Here is a 22,808-nt window from a genome sequence, read left to right on the forward strand (position 1 = left end):
TCAAAAACTCCAGTATTTAGGTCACGAAATCTCAAATGAAGGAGTGTCAATTGCACCTGAAAGGATTTCAGCATTTGTTAACTTTCCAGAACCGACTAATAAAACAGAATTACTACAGTTTTTAGGTATGATAAATTTTTCATGTAGATTTATACCTAATCGCTCTGAAATCCTAGAGCCCCTTACGTCATTACTGAAAAAGAGTGTCACATTTATCTGGGACAGTCCGCAGAAACAAGCCTTTGTAAGAGTTAAGGAATTACTACAAAAAAGTCCATGTTTAGCTTACTTTGACCCTACCAAACAGATAGCAGTTTCAGCGGATGCCTCATCATTTGGATTGGGAGCATGTTTGATTCAGTTTAATGAGGGTAAAAAGGAAATTGTTGCCTATGCTTCTCGTTTGCTTTCTTCCACTGAAAAAAGATATGCCCAAATAGAGCGGGAAGCCCTAGCTCTGACATGGGCTGCTGATAAGTTTCAAGAATATATCACTGGGATACCGATTGTTTTAGAGACTGACCACAAACCGTTGGTCCAAGTACTAAAATCAAAACCGATCGATGAGCTCACACCTCGCTTGCAAAGACTCAGAATTAGATTGATGAGATATGATTATGAGGTTCATTATACTCCAGGCAAAGAGCTGGTTGTAGCGGATGCTCTTTCACGTCGGTTCGATGAGAATAGCAGTGACCCAATTGAAGACGAATTAGCAAGCGAAGTAGAAGCTCATGTTCATCTTATAGTTAGTTCGGTTCAAGTAAAGCCGTATTTTATTGAAGAAATTAAGGAAGAACAGAGAAAAGATCCCATTTGTTTAAAATTAAGAGAATATTGTACGTCGGGTTGGCCTGAACAAAATAAATTAGAGGAATGCTTAAAGCCTTATTATAATTATAGGTTGGAGTTGTCTTTTAGCGATAATCTATTATTGAGAAATTCCCGATTATTTATCCCTAGATGTCTACAATTTCGGTGTTTAGAATATCTCCACCAAGGTCATTTAGGGATTGTAAAATGTAGAGCGAGAGCAAAAGCTTCAATATGGTGGTTGGGTCTATCCACTCAGATCGAAAATTTAGTTAGAAATTGTCCTATATGTATAGAACATAGAACAAATCCGGTAGAGCCCCTTATAAGGGATCCTTTTCCTGAGCGCCCATGGCAGAAAGTTTCTTTGGACCTTTTTAAACATAACTGCTGGTACTTAATTGTTACTGACTATTATTCCCGTTTCTTTGAAATATTTAAATTAACCACTATGACTGAATTGGTAATAATATCCAAACTTAAAGAACTTTTTAGTCGGTATGGGATTCCAGAGATAGTGCGTTCAGATAATGGGCCTCAATTCAGTACTCAATTTAGAATATTTGCTTCTCAATATGATTTCAGACATATTACTAGTAGCCCTTATTTCCCTCAATCCAATGGATGCATAGAGGCTGCAGTTAAAATAGCAAAAAATCTCCTTAAGAAAAATGAAGACCTTAGTCTAGCTTTATTAGCTTATCGTACCACACCCCTTGAATGTGGATTTTCGCCTTCCGAACTACTAATGAATCGTAAATTGAGATCTCCCTTACCCGTAATTCCAGAATTGTTAAATAATCCCGTTAATACTGATTCGGTGGTAGAAAGAGAGAATAGAGCGAAAGAAAAATCAGCCTTCCAGTTTAATAAAAGACATAGGGCCAGGACTTTGTCAGATTTATCTATAGGAGACAGTGTTTGGGTAATTGATTTGAGGTTGTACGGAAAAATTTCATCCATTTTAAACGAACCAAGATCTTATATAGTAAAAACCAAGTCTGGAAATTACAGACGAAACCGTCATGACCTCATTCCAGCACCATACTACTTTGAACCTGAATTTACTCCAGCACTGCCTCTGCCCACTTCTGATTCTAATTTTAATAGTAAAGAAGGTAGGTGGGAAGATTGTGCGAGTCGGAAGGATTGTGCAGGAAACAGTGAGTTGTGTAATGATAACAATATTGTGCTAACAGTTCCAAATACAGAAAATAACTGTTCTAATATGGAACAGGATTCGTCTCGTCCGAAAAGGATATCTCGACGGCCAGCTTATCTGAAAGATTATTTAATTTCATGAAAATTTGTTTTTGTAAAGAGGGAGATGTACTATCGGCACAATCTGGCAACCCTGTAAGTTGTGAAGTAAGGCACTAATACGTCAACGCGGATGGCCGATGGCAGATCTCATCTCTTCTACTGACTGTATTGTATTGAGTTCAATAAACCTGAGAAAGTGCAAGAACCCTTTTACTTACTTAACAGAACAGTTGAGTGAACTACTCCTATTAAGATGTAATGGTTGGGTGAAATACCCATACCATGATCAAAAATTTTATGTATTTGTACTGTTTAAGTGGCTGTTTTTCATGTACGTATTAATGTTTCATCATCCGAAGTTGCACAGAAGACAAATAATTGAAACATCAGATCCAAATAGGCCAGGAACCGAAGCTTTTCACCTCGCAATTTTTACAGAATCGATCGATTTGTTTGAAAATACGAGAAAGTAGTGGATAGTCCAAGGATCAAAATCTATATGATGCCGAAAGGCGCTTCTACCATGGAGGTGGTTCCACCCCATCTCAGGGGTGGAAATTTTTAATTATATTTTAACCGCAAAAGTTGATAAAAACATTCATTCTAAGCAAAAAATATTCTATACATTTATTTGATAAAATTAATAGTTTTTGATTTATTCGCTATCGAAAGTGTTAGTTTTATATCGAAAAAATCAATGTTTTCGATATATGTAATCATTTACGATTCACTCAATTTTTGCCGTAGAAAAAGTTTTTCATACCAAGTTCTTGGGAATTAAATAACCTACAATTTTATATGGAAACATTTTTTCGTATCTCTAATGCTAATCTTTCTATTCTGAAGAAAATGGCATTTTTACCAAACTACAAAAATTCGTTATTCGCTTTTAACTCCAGTTTTTTAAAAACTAATCATTCTAAGCTAGAGTCAAACTTCTAGAATCTATTAATAATATATAAATAAATAATAATGAATAAGACCAATTACTAAAAACACCGCTAACTTTATTATGCTTCCCATTGGTTTCACCCTTTCTGTTTTTCAAAAAAATATATTGATTTTTTAACCGTAACTTTTTTTTTACTTTAGAAAGTTTGGTAAAAAAGAATTTTGCAGGTTTTTACCAGATCTATAAGCCTATTAATATTAAATCTTTTTAAAATCCTTAGTCTCAAAAAGAGGTGACATTGAAAGTGTTGGTAAAGGTGCTTTTTACATGTTATTAAAAGTTTTAATTGTCAATAGCTCACTCAATTTTTGTCGTAGAAAAATTTTTTACAAACTAGGTTCTTGGGAACTAAATAAGCTACAATTTCATATTTAAACACTAGGGATGGCGGTTTTGACAAAACACCGGTTTTCGGTTATACCGGTTTTTTTGCTTACGGTTTAACCTGGCGGTTATAACCGGCCAAAAAAAAACCGGTTTTTGGAAAAACCGGTTTTCGGTTTTTTAATCCAATAGGTTACAATGCACTTTAGTTTGCGATACTCCACTCGACTCGATACTCGATATCAATATGATCAAAATTAGTACTATCGAAAGAACATCAATATCAATATAAATAAAACACAATTTTTAATAAAACCATTTTATTCTATTAATTATTATATTTATTTATTATTTTATTATTATTATATATTTATTGATTATTATTAAATATAAATATAATATAAGATTAATATACACATATTGCAATAATATACAATTTAACCCAACCATTTCAACTTATAAAAAATTTCCCAGACTCTTTCAAATGGGATTTAAAAAAAATAATAGCAACATAAATATTTTACTTAAAAATAAATTGGATAATGCAATTTATCTTTTATTTTTATTATCATCAAAAAAAAATTATCATGTATTTCTTTTAACACGTGTGTATATTTGTATAATAGGTACATATCAACTCATTTAATACTTCCTGTATGGGTGTATCGTTTTGAAAACGTAGGGAAATCCTTGGATATTCGTATTCTTAATCGGTAATTCGATATTCATAGTCAGAACATTATTTTTGGTAATCAGAAAAAGTCATTCACCTACTTTCAATGTCAAGAGTCAAGTGTGAAAAATAGATCACTTCTTATGTAAACATCATGATTACAAATACCTTATAATAAAACTTAATTGTTTCTGGCTGATGTGAGATTGCACTTTCAGTTTGCTTCTGTATTTTATAAAATAAAATAAAATTTGAATTATGGTTTTGTTTGGAATAATTACTTGAGAGCAATAATTATGACTGGGATCCAAAATAATACCTAACCTAATCCTTTATCACCGTAAAAACCTAATAACCGGTTTTTACTTTAAAAAGAAAAAACTGGTTATAACCGGGACAAAAAAACAACCGGTAAATCCGGTTATTGCGAACTAAAAAACCGGTTTTAGGTTAAAACCGGTAGGTTTTTCCCATCCCTATTAAACACTCTCTGATGTGATCATAAGAAGGGTTAAAACTAGGTGCTTTTGGCTCTCTTTAAACTAACTAAAATAAGACGGCTCTTGTTTCGCTTCACAACGAGTATATTTATTATTATATTTATTATAATTTTTATATTTATAAGTAAATTCCACTTTCTAGATATATGGCTATAATAGTTCCTTTAAGAAGACGCATGAGTAAAAAATGTACACTAATTGTAATTTTGTGGACATGGATTTTGGGAGTTGTATTTGCAATGCCGCAGTTGATGTTTTTTCGAATTGACACGATTCCATGTACTGACAGAATTTCCTGTTACATGGTATGGCCAGACGGAGATACAAATAATTCCAAATTGGAGTACATGTAAGTAATATTTATGAGGCAGTGTTTTAACAGTCCGAAAAAAAACGGCTTAAAAAAACGTTGGTGTTTTTCGTTTTTTTTTTCTTGAAGGTCCGAAAAAAACCAAAACGTGGAAAAATTCAATAAGGAATTAAAGGCTTAATGTGAAACAATGACAAGCCACACATGAGTTCAAAAAGAGTTAGTGTTATTCTTGGTTAAAGTACCTAATAGTATAACAAGCCACTAACAAATTATCTCAACTCTTCGTTAATAGATGGCCCGATAAATCTATGGTCACACTATTACGTAGGCCTAGTTTGTCTCTAATATCTTTTGACATAATGACAAGCCACATTAAAATGGCGAATATGGGCGGAAGCAGTGGCGGCTCGTGATTTTTACAATAGGGGAGGCTATACCTAACTGTAAAATATCTAGACAAATTTGCACTAGCAAAAAAATGCGACAAAAAATGTAATTTAGGGCCCCATTTTTTGACCATTTTTTATTTACATTTCATAATATCATCCTAATTCATAATTTCATGATATCATATCATTTTAAAAATAGTTAGTATAATTGTAAAAGTTTAATACCAAAGTTTGTGTCGTTTATTTGTTAACAATTCCATCTATTTGTAAATAGATACCTCGCATATCAAAATAAATACAGATTTGAAGTTTTGCAGTCCATACATAATGAAGCTTCAAATTTTTTAAGATACTCAACTGAATTTGTTAATTCTAAACGCGGCCTACTGCGAATTCAATAACACCATAAATTACCGATATTTTGCTTTGAGTTAGAGATATATCGGAAAAAGTTATTTGAGCAAGTTGTTCCAAATATTATTATAACCCCACATACCAAATTTCATAACAAAATTCGCACTTTTAGATTTTTCATTATTTTTAGTCAGGACCCTAAAATTCGTTGTCCCGAGACGCACGCAACCACGCAACGGAGCCGAGAAGCTATTCTGCCTCCCTTGGTATATCTCCGGGCAGCGTGTGATGGCACCGTAGATGCCACTGTTAGGAGACCTTAAAGGCCTCCTGCGCTGCACGGAGCATTAGCAACAGAGACTGCTGGGCTTCTCGGCTCCGTGCTCCGTTCATGCATCTCGGGATAACCCAGGGTCCTGCCTACAATAATATGTAATAAAACTGAGACGCGATCATGCGTTCTAATGCTAATGCTCCGTACGTATGGATAATTAGTGATAATATGGACTTTACACGTTGTATAATAGTGAGAGTGCTTGTTATTTTCGCGATTCATGATAAACAAAACAGTGTAGAGTGTGTAAAAAATTTATGGGGAGGCTGAGCCTCCCTTGCCTCCTCTGACGAGCCGCCACTGGGCGGAAGCGATTCAGATAATTATTGATTTCTGACGACTCTAGTAAGAATAATAGCAAAGTTGACTTGACATTCGATGACGGTGACCGTAACCCTGATTATAGTACATTCTTTCACGGCTTTTGCTGTAAATTTTAAAGAACCGTTTGTAGAGATGTGTGCTTTTGCCATGGGGATGAATTATGTCCAAAATAAGTCCGGAAATGAATAAAGTGACTAATTCTAAGCAAATTTTTCTCTATAGTCAATACTTTTCGAGTTATTTGCGAGTGAATATGTTCATTATTCAACAAAATAACCACGTTTTTAGATGGTTTTTTGCAAATAACTCAAAAAATAAGTATTTTCTAGAAAAAAACATTCTTAACAAAAATATAGCCTGTAAAAACTGAAAAAATGGTGTATATGTTAGGGCTCTATACCTAGCAGAAGCAGAGTTATAGCTAATGAAAAATAGGTTCATATTCGTCAAATTCAAAATCGAATATTTTATCGTGAAATATCCAAAAAATGAAGCACTTTTTGGAGAAAACTCATTACAACTTTTTTAAAGTGTTAAAAAAATCTTTATTTTTATTTTATAAAAAAATTTCTAGCATTAAAAGTAAATAAGTTACGCCCAAAATAAAGTTGGACCCTTTTGTATTGGCAAAAAAAATCGGGAAGATCACCTCCTAATTAGCAACTTAAATGAAATTAATCGTTACCGCTTCACAACTTAGTTTACTTATGTTGGATTTAAATGATCTGTAAGTTTCATTAATTCAAAGTGCTTATTTTTGAAAAGAATTTGGTTTTAAAGTATACTTTTAAAAAATTTTAATTTTGAAAAACATGCTTTGTTTCATAATAACTTAAAAATTGTCAGAGATACCAAAAATCTTAAGTAACAAAAAAAAGTCCGCTATGCTCTTCTGAATATTTTGTATTTTTTTGTTTTTCTGTAAGACAAAAACTGGTTAAGATTTGGTGTTTCTAAATTTGCATACACTCGTGATTAGTGACTCGTTCAAATCCTTTTAACTGCAGCCCTTTCAAAAATAAAAACTTTGAACCGATGAGACCTACAGATCATATAAACAATATATATACGAGTAAAAAAACTTGTAAAGTGGTAACGATTAAGTTCATTAGATATTCTAATTAGGGGGTGATTTTCCCGATTTTTTTATCAAAACAAAAGGCACCAACTTTATTTTGAGCATAACTTGTTTAATTTTGATGCTAGAAATTTTTTTATAAAGCAGAAATAAAGCTTTTTTTAAACACTTTAAAAAGTTAAAATGAGTTTTACCCAAAAAGTGCTTCAGTTTTTGATTATTTTTCATTGAAATATTTGATTTTGAATTTGGCGAATATGAAATTATTTTTGATTAGCTATAACTCTGCTTCTGCTAGGTATAGAGCCCTAACATATACCTACACCATTTTTTTTCAATTTTTTACAGGCTATATTTCTGCTAAGAATATTTTTTTCTAGAAAATACTTACTTTTTGAGTTATTTGCGATATACCGTCTAAAACGTGGTTATTTTGTTGAAAAATGTACATATTCACTCTCAAATAACTAGAAAAGTATTAACTTGGCGAAAAAACTCTATAGAATAAAAGTTGCTTAAAATTAGTCGTTTTATCCATTTCCGGACTCATTTTGAACATGTATTTTTCACCCCCAAGAGGGGATGAAACTCACCCCCAGAGTAAAAGCACAAATCGGCACAATATCACTTTTTTTCTCTGACATGTTAGCTATGTGTATGCCAAATTTCATGTCAATCCAAGCGGTTCTTTAAAATTTAGAGGTTTTGCAATATTTTACCGTTAAAGAACGTACTATTATGTACAATCTAGAAGTAAGTCAAGTAATGAAAATACAGCGATATGTAATTTTTCCTAAATGTGACTTGTCACATTATTACCATTCAAGATTAATGTAGTGCATGGCTTGTGACGTGGCTTGTTATATTATTGCATTTGATTGTAGGATAATAAACAAGGTCCATCAATAAAAAGGACAAAACCAAACACACCCGTCAAAAATTCCAACAAGTTGATGGAGACAAAGAAATACTTAAACACTGTTTAACACGTATAGGGTTGAAACCGCTCCGAACTTGGTCAATAATAGAAAATTCTGAATCTACATATATCTAAAATTTGGGTATTTATTATTAATGGAATAATGTAACAAGCCACATTTTTTTTTAAATAAAGGCTGTTTTTTCTCGAGTTTCAAGTAAGTTTATTAATGTTGTTGTCAACTATAGTCCCAGGGCATGACGCATCGAAATATCTAAACTAAAACAATAAAAGTTATTATTTCACTTTTTAATATTATTTTTAACATTCAAGGTCAAATATCTCATTTTTACCTTTTTGAGGCTTGTCATTGTTTCACATTAAGCCCTTCAATTTAATTACCGGATTTCCAGTGAAAGAAGGTTGTTTTTGATTTTTTAAAGAGTGATGAATAAAATAAAAATTAAACAATAACAAAATATATATTCTCTCAAATAATACACAATAAAATTATCAATATTCGTATAAACACAACAAATATAATGGTAGGGGAGCCCAAGCGGGGATTTTTGCAGTTACTCGAACGCGTCAGATTATCATACGGCGAGAATCCTTGTACCCTGTAAATGTACCCCTACCATATTTTGGATCTTAATACAGGGGCGCTCGTTAAGGGGGCCCGAAAAAAAATTATATTCTTAAAAAAACTCGAAATCGTGAGATTAAGATAAGGTAAGTCAAGTACATGCAGAGCAGTGTATATTTAAAAAATCTGACGGTTTGAGCGGGGCGTAAGGAAATGGGTAAGTCACAAAGTTTTACAAGAAAAAAGCGAATATTTTAAGAAATAAACGTCAGATCGAAAAACTAAAAAATACTTTTTTATTATTTTTAAAAAATCTATCGATTAATACTAAACACGACCCCCACGGAGAGGGGTGGGCGGTAAATTTTAAATAGGAACACCGCGATATTTCGCGAAATGAACATCATATCGAAAAACTGCAAAATACACGTATTCAATATTTTTGAAAAATTTATCGAATGACACCGAACACGGCCCCTACGGAGTTGGGGTAGGGGGTAACTTTAAAATCTTAAATAGGACCTCCCATTTTTCATTGCAGATTTGGATCCTTTACGTAAAAATTAATAGACGAAGCAACGAAGCACTAAAAAGCCCAAAACCTAGGAATTTTGTGCAGTAAGATGAATCGTCATGCAACTTTTTGCATTCGATTAGAGAGAGTGTCAGGCAACTTTGTGAACTAAATTCATCTAGGGCAAAAATTTTTGTGCATAAGAAAATGCATTTTAAAAGTGCATCCCGAAGAGGTGAAAATGAAAAATTTAGAACTCGGGAAATATTGATGTAAATGAGTTGAATTTTTATACTCGGGGGTCTTGGGGATCGCTGAGCACGAATTTCATACCAGCGATGGTCTCCAAGGTACCTGGTGCCCACGGTGGAACTCGTCGCCTAGAGTTTTATGTTATAATCATTAAATATCAGTCAATATCCATTACTCGGGGGGTTTTTGGGGTTGCCGGCCACGAATTTAATGTTGGCGATGGTCTCCAAGATACCTGGTGCACAGGGTGGAACTCGTCGCCTGGAGTTTTATGTTATAATCATTCAAAATCAGTCAATAACCATTACTCTGAGGGTTTTGGGGGTCGCTGAACAAGAATTTCATGTGGTCGATGGTATCCAAGGTACCTGGTGCCCAGGGTGGAGCTCGTCGTCTGGAGTATTATGTTATAATTATTCCAAATCATTTAAAACCACTAAGCGGGGAGTTTTGGGGGTCGCTGAGCACGAATTTCATGACGGCGATGGTCTCCAGGGCACCATGTTCCTCGGGGACCATGGCCGTTATGAAATTCGTGCTTAGCAACCCCCAAAACGCCCAGAGTAATGGATATTAACTGATTTTGAATGATTATAACATAAAACTCCAGACGAGTTCCATCCTGGGCACCAGGTACCTTGGAGACCATCGCCGACATGAAATTCGTGCTCAGCGACTCCTAAAACCTTCAGAGTAATAGTTACTGACTGATTTTGAATGATTATAACATAAAACACAAGACGACAAGTTCCACTCTGGGCTCCAGGCACCTCGAAGACCAACGCCAATATGAAATTGGTGCTCAGCGACCCCCAAAACTCCCCGAGTAATGGTTTTAAATGATTTGGAATAATTATAATATAAAACTCCAGACGACGAGATCCACCCTGGGCTCCAGGTACCTTGAGGACCATGGCCAACATGAAATTGGTACTCAGTGACCCCTAAACCATTCATAGTAATGGTTATTGACTGAGTTTGTATGATTATATCGTAAAACTCCAGGCGACGAGTTCCACCCTGGGCACCAGGTATCTTGGAGACCATCACCGACATGAAATTCATTCTCAGTGACCCCCAAAACTCCCCGAGTAATGGTTTAAAGGATTTGTAACAATTATAACATAAAACTCCAGACGACGAGATCCACCCTGGGCTCCAGGTACCTTAAAGACCATCACCAACATGAAATTGGTGCTCAGCGACTCCTAAAACCTTCAGAGTAATAGTTATTGACTGATTTTGAATGAATATATGAATGAATATAACATAAGACACAAGACGACAAGTTCCACTCTGGGCTGCAGGCACCTTGAAGACCATCGCCAATATGAAATTGGTGCTCAGCGACCCCCAAAACTCCCCGAGAAATGGTTTTAAATGATTTCTAATAATTATAACATAAAACTCCAGACGACGAGATCCACCCTGGGCTTCAGGTACCTTGAAGACCATCGCCAACATGAAATTGGTGCTCAGCGACCCCTAAACCATTCATAGTAATGGTTATTGACTAAGTTTGTATGATTATATCGTAAAACTCCAGGCGACGAGTTCCACCCTGGGCACCAGGTATCTTGGAGACCATCACCCACATGAAATTCATTCTCAGTGACCCCCAAAACTCCCCGAGTGATGGTTTAAATGATTTGTAACAATTATAACATAAATCTCCAGACGACGAGTTCTACCCTGGGCACCAGGTACCTTGGAGACCATCGACCACATGAAATTCTTGTTCAGCGCCCTCCAAAATCCTCAGAGTAATGGTTATTGACTGATTTTGAATGATTATAACATAAAACTCCAGGCGACGAGTTCCACCCTGGGCACCAGGTGTCTTGGAGACCATCGCCAACATTAAATTCGTGGCCGGCGACACCAAAAACCTCCCGAGTAATGGATGTTGACTGATTTTTAATGATTATAACATAAAACTCTAGGCGACGAGTTCCACCGTGGGCACCAGGTACCTCGGAGACCAGCGCCGATATGAAATTCGTGCTCAGCGATCCCCAAAACCTCCGATTATAAAAATTCAACTCATTTTTATCAATATTTCCCGAGTTCTAAATTTTTCTTTTTCACCTCTTCGGGATGCACTTTTAAAATGCATTTTCTTATGCACAAAAATTTTTGCCCTAGATGAATTTAGTTCACAAAGTTGCCTGACACTCTCTCTAATCGAATGCAAAAAATTGCATGACGATACATCTTACTGCACAAAATTCCTAGGTTTAATGTTTCGTTGCTTCGTCTATAAAAACTTTTTTTTCAATTGTAAATAGATGGCGCTATAATCTAAAAAGACGATTGTTGAAAATGGAGAATTAAATTAAAGAATGGAAAGTCCCCACTTTAATGGAAAACTTTACTTAACTTTTTTTTCGGGCCTAATTTTCACAACCCAATAGGTCCCCATAACGCTCAGTGTCATTTTTCCTGCAACATTTTTATCGGAAATATACATGTTACTGCGAATTGTAACAAGTTTTTCAACTCGGGAATTTATAAATCTGTTCCTCTTTTTTGAATGTATGTGTTCAAATAATGACCAATTTCTTTCACATCCTGAAGAACTTGGTACCAACTGAAGCAAAAGTACTGCAACAGTTTGCGGGGGTGATTAGTGCAAATAACTTGCAACCACACTGATGGTTGGCAGTCTATTTTTTCTGCAACTTCCCATAAAAGAGATGATGAGAAAAACCCTGTTTTTGATTTATACATTGCTGCATTAGTAACAATTACACTTGCCTGTAGATTGAGATGAATTGCAATTTGCTGAAAAACTTTTCTACAATTTACACTCTCCTAGTTGGTGGAGAGTTGGCCATTTAACTCCAATACAGTTGAGTCCCTGAATCTTTACCCGTGCGTCATCATTTAAAGCATACGAAATACGTCGATGATAAGTCGGAAATTGAAATTTGCTAAACGCAACAGTAAGTCACTTACTGTCACTTGCTGTTGCGTTTAGTAAATTTCAATTTCCGACTTATCATCGACTTATTTTAAATGCTTTAAATGATGATGCACGGGTAAAGATTCAGGGACTCAACTGTATGTGAGGTTTCAATCCTTAAATTTCAACCACATGGGAAGAGTTCTGTGTTGCCCTGGATAATATCCAGGAATACATCACTAAATATGTATTATTAAAAATATGTAGTAGGTATATCATAACAATTTTTAACATTGAAAGGGTTTTTACCCAAAACATTTTGGTGGCTCAGGCATGCATACTTTATTATTGGTTTTTAGTAACACTGATGATGGATTTTATAATCCAAAAACATTCTGTGATTTAATGTAATCCTTATTTAGGGAATTTTAAATATACCATAATTAAATCTTATACACACCTACACTCTAGTAAGCAACTGCTTTCCGACTAAAACCTAAAATACTTCGTACAAACTGATTCGGTCTGTGCAAACCTGTCGATATAAACAAAACATGGACCAAAGGTTCCGCTCTTAAAATGTTTCTACTATATTATTTCTTACTATATCTATGTATTAATTTTGTTTCAGCTACAACATATCGTTCATAGTTTTTATGTACGTTATGCCTATCGTTGCGATGATTATTTCATATTCTCAAGTAGCAGCGGAACTATGGTGGTCAAAAAGTATCGGTGAAGTTACCGATAGGCAAATGGAGATTATCACAAACAAAAGAAAGGTAAAACAAAAGTTATTTGCATAGTGAAATCACAACATATAAGAGATTCTCTATCTTTATCTATCTAATTAGCCTTCTTCAGTCTATCTTTGGACATAGGCCTCCCCAATACTTTTCCATTCGTCTCTGTCTGTCGCTACAGTTATCCACCTAGAGCCCACCTGCTTCTTGATATCATCTGCCCATCTCATTTGTGGCCTTCCTCTGCTTCGTTTATTTTCCCACGGTCTCCAATTTATAAGAATTTTGTTCCATCTGTCTTCTTTTTGTCTTATATTGTATCCGGCAAATCTCTATTTCAATTTTACAACTTCTTGTCTAACATCCCCAACTTTGGTTTTCTCTCTTATCCCTTCGTTTCTCTTTTTATCCATTAGTCTTTTGTGCAACATTTGCCTTTCCATTGCTCTTTGCATTTTAATGATTTTTAAACCGGGAGATATTAACAGAACTTCAACCACGATTTTCTAAGTCCTGCCCTTTGCAAAACTGGAAGGTTAGAAAAGGTACTTAAAATTTATGGAAAAATCCACGGGTTTCCTGTGACATTTTCCTGTGAAAATTAGATTTTCCACGAGGAAAAAATGGGGAGTTGCGATAAATTTCTGAGTCCTGCCATATCCATAGAATGACAGGATACTATCAATTTTATGAAGAAATTTTTTGGGCAGGATGGTTGCAAAAGGACTAAGGGAGTATATGGATATACAAACATGTAATGAAAATAATGAAATTTTCATAATTTTCTGAGTCCTGCCAACTTAATAAATTAAACATAATTATTTGAAAATGATCGAAAAAATGTTAACGACTCTGTGGACTTGTTCTATTGTGCCATGTTTTGCTCTAAAGCCGAACTGATGATCTGGTATGAGCTTTTTTTCCGTTAATATTGGCTGCATTCGCTTGAGTAGAAGTTTCTCAAATATTTTTGATAAGATTGGCAAGAGACTGATGGGTCTGTACGAGCATATTTCATTAGGGTTTTTACCTGGTTTGGGAAGCATTATTATTTCTGCTACTTTCCACTGATTTGGAAAGTAGCTCAGCCTTAGCATTGCGTTAAAAATTTGTAGTAATGCTGTGATTCCTTTTCTAGTGAGTTTTTGCACTATAATGCCGGTTATTAGGTCATAGCCCGGTGCTTTTTTTGGTTTAATTTGGTGTACAATTACATCTCTTATTTCCTTGTATTTAAAGTTGCTTATGGGCTGTTCCATTTGGAGAGGTGACTCCAGGTAGTTTTGTATGTCGTCCATGTCTTCTTGTGTACTCTCTACTTCATTTGGTTTAAACACATTTGATAGGTAAAGTGCAAATGCATTGGCCTTTTCTTTGTCGTTTCTGGCCCATTTCCCCTGTTGATCTTTTATAGGGGGAATATGTTGTTGTGGCCTGTTCAATTTTCTTGTTGCTCTCCAGAGTGAGTAGTCTGTTGCTTCCGTTGGCGTTAGGTTTTCAAGATATGCCTGAACCGAGTCATTTTTCATCGTTAACAGAAGTTTTTTTAGGTCCTTACTTGCTTTATTGAGGTTTTTCTTATTTGCTGCCATTTCTTGCGTAGTCTTCTCTTTTCAGCAATTTGGTCTTTTATTATGATTGGGTTTTCGTCGATTTTATCACTGTCTTTTTGTATCGGGGTTGCAACCCAACCCGCAGTTTGAATGGAAGTTGTTAGTTTTTTTAATGCTACTTCTATATCCTCGGTTGTTTTAAGAGGAATTTTAAGATCTATACATGCATCCACCCGTTCCTGAAAGGTGTCCCAATTTGTTTTATGATTGCATACTATAGGTTTTTTTGGTCGCCCTACTATTCCCTCAAACATGGTTAACAGTATTGGTGAATGATCAGATGACAGATCAAAGCTTGACTGTATTTTGAGTTGTTTAGTATTAATGCCTTTTGTTACGAAAAAATCTATGGCATCTGGTGTTTTCTGTGGATCACTGGGCCAATATGTAGGTTCTCCTGTGGCGAAGTGCTTTAAGTTACTGTGATTTATAGTTTGAAGTAATTCTCTACCTTTCGTAGTTATTAGTCTGGAGCCCCAGGCTTTGTGTTTGGCATTATAGTCTCCTCCTGCTATGAATCTGTTTCCAAGCGTTTCGAAGAATTTAGAGTATTCTTGTTTTTTATTGTTATGTTTTGGAGGACAATAGACTGCAGAAACTTTTAGAATACCGCTTCCAGTATTTAGAGCAACTGTTGTTGCTTGCAGGTGATCTTTCGCATAGTTTGTTTCTTCGTTGTGGTTTATATTGCTGCGAATTATAATTGCAGTTCCACCATGGGCTGCTCCATCTGGGTGATTTGTTTGGTAGATATTATATTTTGCGATTTTCATATAAGACTTTTTAGTAAAATGCGTCTCTGCTATTAACATGATGTCTATTTTGTTTTCTTTGAGAAACGTCTTTATTTCTTCTGCATGTTGGCTCAGTCCGTTTGAATTCCATTGAGCTATTTTTAGTAACTGTTTCATTTCGATAATTGGTTAACTAGGGCTGTGATAAGGTTCATCATGGTCCCCATCTGTGTGATTAGGTCCTTCAACATTCCTTTTAACTCGGTTATATCGTTTTGCTGTGGAGGTATCATTTGTAATGGTATCTGAGTTTGAGTATTACTTACTTGCTGTATTTGTTGCTGCTGTTGTCCCACTGTTGCTTGAGCATATGATATTCCAGGTCTGATGTTTGATTGGTTCTCTCCATTGGTCTTTTCTCGTAGCTTCGGGTAAAGTTGTTGTTGTAACTGTTTGTGCACTACACAACCCCTGTAGTTAGCGGGATGGTTTTCTAAGCAATTCGCGCACTTCACTGTGTTGTCTCTTGTTTTCCGGAGGCACTCTGCTGTATTATGTGGACCCGCGCACTTCACACACTTATGATTTCGCTGACAGAAGTTTTTTGTGTGACCGTATTGTTGGCATCTCGTGCACTGGGGTATTATCCGTTTCTTGCGAGGTGGTTCAATTATAACACTGCAGTTCATGAGCTCTTCTATTTCATAAATGGATTTATTGTTGTCCTTGGGTTTCAAGTCCACAAAAAATAGTGGCAAAGGTTTTTTTGTACGACTTTGGAGAACGTTGTGTATATTTACAGTTTCGTGTCCTAATGCCATTAAAATTGTTTTGATTTTTTCCATGTCAGTGGAACGATGCAGATTTTTTAACACGACTCTGTAGGTTTTATCAGTTTTCGGCTTATACGTGTAGAACTGGGTTTGTTTTTCTTCCAAGGCTTTTATAATTTTAGTGTAGGCTTCACCTACTTTAGGTTGTACTCTGACTTTCTCTTGTCCAACCGTTTTGATGAGATACTGCTCTTTAACGATCTCTTCTAGAAGTGATATTAATGGATTTATGTCAGCTACACCGTCTATATAAATTGGTGGAGGTTTTGGTTCTTTTTGGTCGTTTTTAGCTTCGTGTTCCTCTTCTTCTTGTTCTTTTGGTAAATTTTCAAATATATTTGTTTGTTTGTTTGTTCCTAACCAGTAGTCATCCAATTTGGTTTGTTTTGAGTGCTTTTGGATATCATCGGGACTGCGTATTCTTTTCTGATAGGTTACTGTTTTCCATTCATTTGGCGCTTGTGGTTGTTGTTGTGGTAACAACGTTGTTTGCACAATGTTTTGGTTTATGTTGGGTTCGTTTCCACCGATCTGCATGTATGTTGGTGCTGTTTGTTGTATCATTTGAAGTGGTGTTGGTTGATATCCAGGTAACGGTTGACTATTGTACATTTGACTATTTTGGTACATTTGTCCGTTTTGATCTAAGAACATTGCTGGGTTTGGTTGGGATAGTGGTATCCCTGTATAATTGTAATTGAAGTTACTAGCCATCGTTATAAATTAGAATTATCATTTTGCCCATATCTCCCCTACTAATACATATATTTGTAGTACTGGTTTCGAACTGGATAATTACTTCAACATTTATCACAACACAACAGTTTTTGTTTAAATACAAAACATCGCACCGGTTGTATTTCAGTTTTCTAATGTCAAATTAATTACCATACGATAATGATTATAATAAGGTAATTATACTAGTTATTTCTTTGATACTTCTTAACTGCTTGAAGGTTCGAATGAGACTAAATCGTATATAAAAATAAAATTTGAAGTCAGTAAAATTATTGCAGGTTGTTATACAAACATATTCATATCACCACAATTTTCTGAGTCATGCCATGTCAGGTATGCTTAAAAAACACTAATCTAAAACCGTTTACAACGTGGCCGGATAACCGCAAAAATATTTAATACATATAAATTAATTTTTATATCGTTAAAAGAATCGTACGGTATTAAATATTATTTTCCTGAGTAATGTCTCGGATTTTTACACACCTTTCAAATCTAATACCAAACTGTAACACATTTAATTTAAGCGAATAGATCATATTTGTATCTAAGTAAACGTAATAAAAGTAATAGGAAGAAAATCAATAATTTTACAATTAATTGGTTATAGTAGGGATTGTACCTATTATACAGGGTGTCCAGAAACTCTTCTAGCAATCGAAGCCCGGAGATTCCTCAGATAATTTTAAGAAAATTTAACTCAATTCACCTCGTCCGAAAATGCTTCCCAAGGAAGCTAGACCTCTTTAAAGATGGCGTTTTCTAATTAGTTTTTTAATAGCTCCAGAACACTTCTATTTAGAAAAACGAAAACTGGTACTGACACCTATTTATCTTCCAGAGATAAATCGATTCCATCATTTGTCAATTTTTAGTACCGGTCATAGGCGTCCGTTTAGGGTAGGGAAACGGATATTTTATCCCATAACTTTTCTGTGTCTAACTTTTAAGCATTTTTGACACTGGATTATTAAACTATGGGGTATTCTTGTACTAGAAGGTACTCTTGCTTACGGATACGCCGTGTTCTAGAAAAATCGATTTGTAAAAATTTTTCGGTTTTTTAATTTGAAAAAAAAAATTAAAAAAACTATTTAAAAAAACTATTTAGAAAAACGAAAACTAGTATGTTTATTTCTCTTCCACAGATGGATATTTTATCAACTGTGAATTTCTAGTATCGGTCATAGGCGTCCGTCTTGGGTAGATCAACGAAATCTCATAACTTGCTTTAATTTTTAAGCATTTTTGACAGTAGAGTATTAAATTATGTGGTATTCTAATACTAAAAGTTACTCTTGCTTTAAGTCGGTAAATACACCGTTTTTTTTAATTTTTTTTTAATTTTTCTTAAATTCAAAATACGAAAAATTTTGAAATTGATTTTTCTAGATAACGGTACATCCTACCGACTTACAGCAAGAGTACCGTTTAGTACTAGAATACCTCACAATTTAATAATATAGTGTCAAAAATGCTTAAAAGTTAAAGACAAAAAAGTTATGCGATAAAATAACCGTTGCCCTACCCAAAACGGACTTCTATGACCGGTACTAGAGATTCGCAATTGATGGAATCGATTTATATCTGGAAGATAAAAAGACGGACCAGTTTTTGTCTATCGAAATGGAAGCGTTCTGGAGATAAAAAAAATCTAATTACAAGGCGCCATCTTCAAAGAGCTCTAGCTCCCTTAGGAAACATTTTTGGATTAGGTGAATTGTGTTAGATTGTCTTAAAATTATCTTAGGAATCTTAAAATTACAGTAAAACCTGTCAATAACGGTCACCAAAAATTACAGAACTATTGGCCGATATAAAAAGGTGGCCGCTAATACCAGGTTTTGTAGTTCACAAATTTTGGTTCGAGGAACTTTGAAACTGGCCGGCTAGTTCAGGTGGCCGGTTTTGACAAGGTGGCCGTTACCACAGGTGTTCCATTAAAAAAAAACATAAGTTTGTGTCACCCTGTCAATACGGGTAGCCCTGTATATTAGAAAATATTTTTAAATTATGATTCTCTCTTTGCCCCACGTTTTACCTAAATAACTTTTTTTCGTATCTCTTACGACAAACGAGTAATTGGACTTTGTCACACTGATGCCCCACCCTGTATACGAAATAACTCGCTGTTGGGCGTGAAAAAGGGGACAAGTCAATTTTTGATGAAAACGGGATTAACTCAAATATAGGTTGAAAAAAGTATGTTTTAATTGTGTGTAAAAGGGGACTAGTCAATGTAGCTGAATTTGTATGTAAAGTTGATTGTTCCAAAAGAGGCACTTACAAAATAGTACATAAAGTTTAGTGTAAAAAGGGATATGTTAACATATTCCTTTTGGCACTGCCCATATCAGTATTTCTCTTAGTGAATAATGAGACAACTTGACTTGCCCCCTTATTCACGGTTAGCTTTTAATGTAGCGAGCAACCACCTTAACACACATAACCTATAAATTAGTATGCAAAACGAGTCATAGTTGTGATTATTATTGCAAAATAAAAATATTTGTTTAAATTTAGTAATACCAATATAATAAGTGAAAATTAAAAAATGTCTAGAGGAAAACCAATTCTAAATATGCTAAATGCCGATGGTAAGTAAAATCATAATTTATTTTCCACTGGTAGTGGTAGAATATTTTTACTGTAATCTAAAATTATCCAGTTGTTTCTGTATGTATAATGTGTACACAGAATAAATAAAATAAATGGGATATTGTTTTACAGATGAACAAGAGAATGTTCGTATATATTGTTCAGATAAGGAAACTGTATTAGAAAATTGCAATAAAAGATGTACAAATGCTGACAATTACTTGGAAGGGATTATACCAATGCAGAAAACCTTTCCTTCTGGTAAGTAATAAATAATTTTATTAAAAGTGGGTACACGTAATACAAACTATGGAAGAAATTATATGAACAAAAACAAAATGCGCATTTAGTGTCGTTCTTTTGTTGTTTGCTAATAAAAATTTTATTAGCTAATTTTATTTTTGTTGCATTTTAGAGCAACATGCCCGAGATGAGTCTGAGATGTCCTACGCCAGTAGCGTTGCTGCATCACTTCCAGATGAAATTCAGGATCTATTAGATTTTTCATCAGATGATAGTATTGCAGATCCAAATTTTGTCCCTGCGCAGGATGAAAAATATGATAGCTTTGCCGCGGACAGCGATATAGTAGAAAGAAAAAAAAGAAGAGCCAATTCAGAAGAAGATATAAATAATACTGCAGTAGACAAATATAACTTAGACGGGCAAGTCCACGAGAAAGTTAAAAAACGCACGAACAAAGAAACGAGAAAAATGAGACAAGAGAGACGAGAAAAACGAAATTTTGGTAAGGCGTATGTTACAAGAACTGGAAAAGAGATTAAAGAAAAAACTATGCAAGAACTGAAATTATGTAGAAATAAGTGCAAGGAAAAAATAAAGGACGAAGTTCGCTTGCAACTTTTTAAAGAATTCTGGGAAATGGGAAGCTACAATCGTAGGTTAGAATATATAGCTGCTCTCATGGATGTTAAAGAGAAGAGTTCTATGCGAATTAGGTGTTCTGACCCAAGCAAACAACGGTACCGACAGCATACCATAATTTATCATTTCCCTCTTCATGGCGTTCGTTCTGTTGCTTGCAAGGACTGTTTTATGAAAACTTATAATATTAGTAAGAAATTCATAGAAGTTATAGTAGCGAAAAAATGTTCTCAAATATCAGGCGTAATGACATTAGACCAACGAGGATATCATGAAAATCGGAAGAAGGTATCAGATGATGAAAAAATAAGGGCAAGGGATCACATTTTATCTATCCCCTTATATGAAAGTCACTATACAAGAAGGCAGTCATCGAGGAAATATTTACCTTCAAACTACACACTCACTGCTATTTATGAAGCTTACAAAAAGATTTACCCAGATAATTTTATTAATCGTAAAATGTACGAAAACATATTTCACAGCCTTAACATCACTATAAAGAAACCTAAGAAAGACACATGCGGTAAATGTGACAAATTAAAAATGAAAATTACTATGTGCAAGAATGAGGATGAAATAAAACTACTAAAAGAAGAGTTAAACGAACACCATTTACAAGCTGATCAAGGATATAAAAACAAAGAAGACGATAAATTTCTGACTAAGGATAATGCTAAAATGAAAACTATTACTTTTGATCTCCAGCAATGCCTGCCAATACCAGACCTCCACAGTAGTGAGTCGTTTTACAAGAGGCAATTGTGGACATTTAATCTTACAGTTCACGACTGTGATAACTCACAAGCCCACTGCTATTTATGGCATGAATCTTTAGCAAAACGGGGCGGAAATGAAATTAGTTCCTGCCTATATCAATACCTAACAAAAGATTTAGATCCTAAAGTTGAACACGTAATAATGTATTCAGACTGCTGTCCTGGCCAGAATAAGAACAGGTTCATAACAGCAGCTTGTTTAACTGCTTTACAATGCTCTGCAAATTTAAAAATTATTGAACACAAGTTTTTAATACCAGGCCATACACATATGGAGTGCGATACGGATCATAGTTTAATAGAAAAAAAGAAGAAAAAATTTAGTAGTCAAATAGAACATCCACATGATTGGGCTCAACTAATTCGGCAAGTAGGGAGCAAACGTCAATTTTTAGTTACAGAAATGCAGCGCTCTGCGTTTCTTAATTTTGGTGGCTTATTTAATTCTGTATTAGTTAACCGCAAAACTGATACTCAAAATAACAAGATAAACTGGAGACAATATCGTTGGTTACGGTATGAAAAATCTAACCAGTTTCAATACAAGTTGTCCTTTGACAAAGAAGAACCTTTTAAGACCGTAGATTTAGAAAAGAGGGGAAAAGCGGCTATAAATTTATTACCCAAGGAGGCATATAACAAGCCTGTGCCGATAACGATAGAAAAGAAAAAGCACCTGATGGACTTACTGCCGTATATATCAGAATCACTGTGGGACTTTTACAAAAATCTACCCACAGATAAAGACTTAGCTGATGTGCTCCCGGATTCATCAACTTCTGACGACGATTAAAAGTTTGAAGTATCTTGTAGCTAGATTTGTATGCATAAGTAATTTATGTTTAATGTTTTTAGTACATAAATATAATGTAGCACTTAAGTAAGCTTGTATTAACGTAATAAAATTTTCCATTATCCTGTGTTATCGTTATTATGTTCAACTACAAAGGGGGTAAGTCATATGAGTATTTGTGAAAAACGAGGTAAGTCAAACAAATATCGTTTTAAACATATTTTTTTCCCAAATACTCAGCAAAAAAATTTTAATCCATGTAGGAAAAGTACATGTAAAAACAAATTTCAAGTAGATTATCATTCAAAACATCTGTAAAAAAACATCATTTTTTTGTAAAATTTTAAATAGCGTTTTTCTCGTTTTCACATTTTATGACTTGTCCCCCTTTTCACGCGCAACAGCGAACTATAAAACCATCCTGCCTCTTTGTAAATAAACTTATATTAAGGTTCTTGAAACATATGCAAAATGGCAAGACTCAGAACATCGTGGAATTTTTCACGAATTTTCTTACAAATCTAGGACTCCTGCCATCTTACAAGAACCGTTTAACCTTCCTGCCGAGTACCGAAAAAGTATTGATTGTATTTGAGTAT

At 34.6% G+C, this 22,808-nt stretch overlaps 2 protein-coding genes across 8 annotated transcripts in view; both read left to right on the forward strand.

The window, feature by feature from the left end:
- The window catches only part of LOC126890709 (tachykinin-like peptides receptor 99D), a 141,227-nt gene that overhangs the window by 104,870 nt on the left and 13,549 nt on the right, over positions 1–22,808 (forward strand). For all 7 annotated transcript variants that reach the window (XM_050659879.1, XM_050659877.1, XM_050659878.1 and 4 more), the window contains 2 exons: positions 4,668–4,874; positions 13,125–13,275. In XM_050659879.1, the coding sequence (XP_050515836.1) occupies positions 4,668–4,874; positions 13,125–13,275 (358 nt within the window). The remainder of the gene's footprint in view (positions 1–4,667; positions 4,875–13,124; positions 13,276–22,808) is intronic.
- On the forward strand, positions 19,706–22,393 carry LOC126890705 (uncharacterized). The gene is made up of 2 exons (XM_050659867.1): positions 19,706–20,013; positions 20,168–22,393. Exons 1-2 carry the CDS (start codon positions 19,866–19,868, stop codon positions 22,207–22,209), a joined length of 2,190 nt encoding a protein of 729 aa, XP_050515824.1. The 5' UTR covers positions 19,706–19,865; the 3' UTR covers positions 22,210–22,393.

Source organism: Diabrotica virgifera, chromosome 8 (genome assembly GCF_917563875.1).
Source record: "Diabrotica virgifera virgifera chromosome 8, PGI_DIABVI_V3a".
NCBI lineage: Eukaryota > Metazoa > Arthropoda > Insecta > Coleoptera > Chrysomelidae > Diabrotica > Diabrotica virgifera.